The sequence below is a fragment of the Crinia signifera genome, unplaced genomic scaffold, assembly GCF_055691185.1.
Source record: "Crinia signifera unplaced genomic scaffold, ASM5569118v1 HAP2_SCAFFOLD_348, whole genome shotgun sequence".
Lineage (NCBI taxonomy): Eukaryota > Metazoa > Chordata > Amphibia > Anura > Myobatrachidae > Crinia > Crinia signifera.
Window position 1 is genome coordinate 50,598 of NW_028142241.1, and position 6,789 is coordinate 57,386.

The 6,789-nt window shown below is 49.0% G+C and overlaps 1 protein-coding gene across 1 annotated transcript in view; it reads right to left on the minus strand.

Annotated features, from left to right (window-relative positions):
• Positions 1–5,083, minus strand: part of LOC146055200 (uncharacterized) — a 29,441-nt gene extending 24,358 nt beyond the window's left edge. Inside the window, exon 1 of the mRNA XM_083168211.1 lies at positions 4,892–5,083. Within this exon, the coding sequence (XP_083024337.1) occupies positions 4,892–5,083 (192 nt within the window). The remainder of the gene's footprint in view (positions 1–4,891) is intronic.
• Positions 5,084–6,789: the final 1,706 nt, after the last annotated feature.

Sequence of the window (6,789 nt, forward strand, 5' to 3'; positions counted from 1 at the left end):
TAAATCCATTCATTGAAAGCCATTGATATCACTTCGGAATTCTGAAATATGTGTTCTATCCCTCTCTCTCTATAGATATACTGGATATATGCCTGTTATATTTCATAACAGACATACAGAATATACAGTATATACTTTATATAAGGTTTTGTGTGTGTGTGGGGGGGGGGGGGGGGGGGGCAATACACATCTTGCCTCCGGGCCAACTGGGACGAACTTACGCACTGCACACACAGCTGATCACACTGGCCGGGTCCATCAGACACACACAGCTGATCACACTGGCTGGGTCCATCATACACACAGCTGATCACACTGGCCGGGTCCATCAGACACACACACAGCTGATCACACTGGCCGGGTCCCATCAGACACACACAGCTGATCACACTGTACGGGTCCATCATACACACAGCTGATCACACTGGCCGGGTCCATCAGACACACACTGCTGATCACACTGGCCGGGTCCATCATACACACAGCTGATCACACTGGCCGGGTCCATTCAGACACACAGCTGATCACACTGGCCGGGTCCATTAGATACACACAGCTGATCACACTGGCCGGGTCCATCAGACATACACACAGCTGATCACACTGGCCGGGTCCATCAGACACACACAGCTGATCACACTGTACGGGTCCATCATACACACAGCTGATCACACTGGCCGGGTCCATCAGACACACAGCTGATCACACTGGCCGGGTCCATTAGATACACACAGCTGATCACACTGGCCGGGTCCATCACACACACACAGCAGATCACACTGGCCGGGTCCATCAGACATACACACAGCTGATCACTGGCCGGGTCCACAGCTGATCACACGCTCACACTGGCCGGGTCCATCACCGGACACCACACAGCTGGATCACACTGGCCGGGTCCCATCATACACACAGCTGATCCACATCACACTGGCCGGGTCCCATCAACACACAAGCTGATCACACTGGCCGGGTCCATCAGACACACAGCTGATCACACTGGCCGGGTCCATCAGACACACACAGCTGATCACACTGGCCGGGTCCATCAGACACACACAGCTGATCACACTGGCCGGGTCCATCAGACAACACACAGCTGATCACACTGGCCGGGTCCATCAGACACACCACAGCTGATCACACTGGCCGGGTCCATCAGACATACACACAGCTGATCACACTGGCCGGGTCCATCAGACACACACAGCTGATCACACTGTACGGGTCCATCATACACACAGCTGATCACACTGGCCGGGTCCATCAGACACACAGCTGATCACACTGGCCGGGTCCATTAGATACACACAGCTGATCACACTGGCCGGGTCCATCACACACACACAGCAGATCATACTGGCCGGGTCCATCAGACATACACACAGCTGATCACACTGGCCGGGTCCATCAGACACACACAGCTGATCACACTGGCCGGGTCCATCACCGGACACACACAGCTGATCACACTGGCCGGGTCCATCAGACACACACAGCTGATCACACTGGCCGGGTCCATCATACACACAGCTGATCACACTGGCCGGGTCCATCAGACACACAGCTGATCACACTGGCCGGGTCCATCAGACACACACAGCTGATCACACTGGCCGGATCCATCAGACACACACAGCTGATCACACTGGCCGGGTCCATCATACACACAGCTGATCACACTGGCCGGGTCCATCAGACACACAGCTGATCACACTGGCCGGGTCCATCAGACACACACAGCTGATCACACTGGCCGGGTCCATCAGACACACACAGCTGATCACACTGGCCGGGTCCATCAGACATACACACAGCTGATCACACTGGCCGGGTCCATCAGACACACACAGCTGATCACACTGTACGGGTCCATCATACACACAGCTGATCACACTGGCCGGGTCCATCAGACACACAGCTGATCACACTGGCCGGGTCCATTAGATACACACAGCTGATCACACTGGCCGGGTCCATCACACACACACAGCAGATCACACTGGCCGGGTCCATCAGACATACACACAGCTGATCACACTGGCCGGGTCCATCAGACACACACAGCTGATCACACTGGCCGGGTCCATCACCGGACACACACAGCTGATCACACTGGCCGGGTCCATCAGACACACACAGCTGATCACACTGGCCGGGTCCATCAGACACACAGCTGATCACACTGGCCGGGTCCATCAGACACACACAGCTGATCACACTGGCCGGATCCATCAGACACACACAGCTGATCACACTGGCCGGGTCCATCAGACACACACAGCTGATCACACTGGCCGGGTCCATCAGACACACAGCTGATCACACTGTCCGGGTCCATCAGACACACACAGCTGATCACACTGGCCGGGTCCATCATACACACAGCTGATCACACTGGCCGGGTCCATCAGACACACAGCTGATCACACTGGCCGGGTCCATCAGACACACACAGCTGATCACACTGGCCGGGTCCATCAGACACACATACAGCTGATCACACTGGCCGGATCCATCAGACACACATACAGCTGATCACACCGGCCGGGTCCATCAGTCACACACAGCTGATCACACTGGCTGGGTCCATCACACACACACACAGCTGATCACACTGGCCGGGTCCATCAGACACACACACAGCTGATCACACTGGCCGGGTCCATCAGACACACACACACAGCTGATCACACATCCCTAGAGAATGCTGTGCAGAAGCCCCCAATTCCCATCGCTACCCTGTGATTCGCCAGGTGAACCTCTGTCCCAGCTGGCGTTATTATCACAGGACTCACTGTGATTTCTTTAACCATTTTTGTAACTTGGTAAATCCGCCAGATCGCAGTTCCCAGTATAAGTAGGGGAAATGCAATCTGGTTACTGAGGGACAGATGTATCAAGCTTCAAAAAGTGATAAAGTAGAGAGTGATAAACAGCCAGCCAATCAGCTCCTACCTGTCATTTTTCAAACCCAGCATGTACCATGACAGTTAGGGGCTGAGTGGCTGGCTGTTTATCACTCCGTGTTCTCACTTTTTAAAGCTTGATACATCTGGCCCTAAATGAGAATTAAAGGGCCCATCACAAAAATTGCTCCAAAAGCATTGAGGTGATACTAATATAATGTGACAAGGGTTTGATGCCCCTTTTTCACATTATGTAGTAAGAATAATATGAAGGATTGGGCCCCTATAGCCGCTGACTCAGAACATACCTCCTCAAGTGTAGCGGCCATCAAATATTGACAAGCTGCAGATTTCCCAACCAGGGGCCTGATTCAGACAGACAAGACAGAGAGATGGCCTGTATCTCTGATCGGTGACAGATGCAATCCGTTCACATCTCACTCAGCATCTAACGATTTCCCAGTAACTCTGACCCTTCCACATCTGTGCCACAGAGACACATCAAGGCCCACGCTGATGTCACAGATCCTCCCTGAAACCGATTGGGCGGCCTGCTCTTATCCAGACACTCACAGAAAACGGTTAGTTACCTAAATTCCTCACTGTTTTTTGTCGCTATTTGGGCTCACACGTGCTACCATCCATATTTATGCATAACTTTCAACTTTAAGGATTGAGGTGGAGGGACACGCACGCCGGAGGCGCAACCAAAATTTTGGGGAGCGTCCTTGTAGGAAGTGGGTGTGGCCTATACACGCTCCAATTTTTGGCACTGTGGCGGCATGAATAGACGCTGTGTGCATGCGGTGATAGGGGCAACTCCCATCTGCCCCACCACCACCACGGGACACTGCTGGCCTCGGGCGGGGGGTGGGTGCATCCCCCCAAAAAAGGGCCATTCCCGCAGAAAGCTGGACAGTTGGGAGGTACAGTATGCATATGCACTTGTACGATAAACGGTTGACGATTTGCACCGCAGCAATCAGAGGTGAGCAGCCAGCTGTTATCCCAGAAAGGCCCTAATTCTGGTTCATTCTCTCAGATGCAAATTCGCACCCTTGCGAGTGAACCAGATCCTGCCTTGCGAATGATGGTACGCCGGTCCACCATTCGCAATGTACGCAATGCACCGGCTGTTTTACATAAATATCCATTTGCAGCCTGCAGGGTAACACCCACATCATTCGATCCGGTGATGTCAGCTGCTCACGCCATCTGGCCCGTTACCATGAGAAAGCCCAGTGTATTCATATGAACACCCATAAAACGCTGGGGGTTTCCATACGGTAACAGGCTATTCTCCCTCATGGGGTCCACGACCCCCATAGAGAGAGAATAGAATAAGTGGCGAGTGCAGCAATCCGCAGGGCCCGCAAGGGTCTTCGTAGCACTCGCCCCCAGAGTCCCAGCAGTCGGAATTCCGGCGTAGGACTAATGACCGTCGGTCCTGACTATCTGAGTGTCATATGACACCACACCAGCAATGTTCTATCTGTCATTAATATCCACACACATAATACAAGGTGATCTTCTCTTACCAGCGTGTGAGTGAATATATATACTGCACTGTATATATATGAGTACGGCCAGGTTACACAAATGGTATACGGTCATTAGGTCAACACTAGCGTTATTTGTGGTATACGTGTTCTGTGGTGCAGGGGGGGGCGAATCTGTCCAGCAGAGCTTATATAGCACCAACATATATCACAGAGCTGTACAGAGAATATCTGTGGACTCAGCCAGTCAGTCCCGCACCAGTGGAGCTGACAATATTGTCTCTTTACCAGGAGAAAATACAAACCATGCGGAGAGAACATATAAAACCTACTCAGATCGTGCCTGGGTCAGAATGGGAGCCAGTAGTAATGCCCACCACTGTGCCACCCTTTATATAATTCTGCCCATTGTGCTACCCTATATATTATGGTACGCACTGTGCCTGACACATATACATTGTACGAACATCTAGAAAGACTTACCTGGCAGGACTTACAAGCTCTCCTGTGCGGGGACCAGTCTCCGTTATCACTGTCTGCGTGGGAGGCAGAAGGCACTGAAGCTGAGCCCTGTGGTTGCAGCTGTCTTATAGGTGGTTTGGGAGAGGCCTTTTCATCTTCTGCTTTTGGTTTTGAAATGATTTGTAGGCTGCGTGCAAGATGCCCATTGAGCATTGTAATTACTCAGACAGAACCAAATATACTGCTCTGAGAAAGAAACTGGACCATTTTAAATACAGAGATCATTCTAGTGGCACCATACAATACATATAGCATCCTAGTGACCATCATACAATACAGATAGCATCCTAGTGACCACCATACAATGCATAGAGCATCCTACAGTGGCAAACGCAGGATTTCCAGAAGGGGGTTTCTAGAGGGGCGGAGCAAAGCACGGAGATGGACAATTAGGTGACCCAGTATATGCCGGGTCAGTTAAAGTATTATAGATAGACCAAATGTATATAAATAATAATAATTATATATATATATATATATATATATATATATATATATATATATACACACACACACACACACACACACACACACACACACACACATATATATATATATATACATAACTTCCAGGGTGGTAGAGGATGTTTAATATGCAGAGGAGGGGTGTATACATTGAACAACATCATCAAACAGGTAATTTCAACTTTAGATTTCAATTTTGTACTGTATGAACATGGCTAGGAATAACAGATGCACAGGCAAAATGTTTAAAACTATGTGTGCAAATGCTAGAAGCCTAGGAGACAAAATTCCTGATCTAATAGCAATAATGACAAGGGATGACCTAGACATTGTGGCTATCACAGAGACATGGTGGAATGAGAACCATGGCTGGGACGTAGCTATACCAGGATACAATTTATTTAGGAAGGACAGAATGGGAAGAATCGGAGGAGGGGTAGCAATGTATGTAAAGAAAAACATAAATGCTACTTTAATACAAAATATTGAAGAAAAAACTGAGGCCCTTTGGGTGACCATAGAAATGGGGGAGAAGGACATTATTCGTACTGGGGTCATCTATAGGCCACCAGGCCAGGGGCAGGATTTGGACAGGAGCCTATTGCTTGATGTCACTAAAATGGCTTTAAAGGGAGAAGTCATAATCATGGGAGACTTTAATCTACCTGATGTGAATTGGGAGGAGTCTTTTGCAAGATCATCTACAAGTGGCAAATTTCTAAATTCCCTACAGGGAGCCTCTCTCAAGCAATTGGTGAGGGAGCCTACTCGCAAAGACTCAATATTAGATTTAATACTCACAAATGGTGACAGGATATCAGACATATATGTGGGTGAGAACCTGGGATCCAGTGATCATCAAGCAGTATGGTTTAGTATCAAGTCAGGGTCCAACTCCAGTCACACAAAAACTAAGGTGTTGGATTTTAGGAAGGCTGACTTTGCAAAAATGGGGAGATGTTTAAGCGACTCATTAGCGGATTGGACGAACTTGAAAGGAGTGCAGGAGAGGTGGAGAAAATTAAAAAGTGCAATACTAAAGGCAACGGACCTTTGTATCAAAAGGGTTAAGAAAAGTACCAGGAAAAGGAAGCCAGTGGGGTTTACAAAAGAGGTATCAACTAGTGTAAAAGCAAAAAAGATGGCCTTTAGGATATACAAGCAGACTCAAAATAATAATGACAAAGAAGTGTATCTTGCCAGACGCAAAGAGGCTAAGAAAGTGATCAGGCGTGCCAAGGCACAAGCTGAGGAGAAAATGGCTCAGTCGGTAGATAAAGGAAACAAAACTTTTTTTAAGTATATAAATGAAAGGAGAAAATCAAATGGAGGAATAATAAGACTGCGGACAGACACTGAGAATTTGGTGGAGGGAGACAAGGCAATTGCAGATC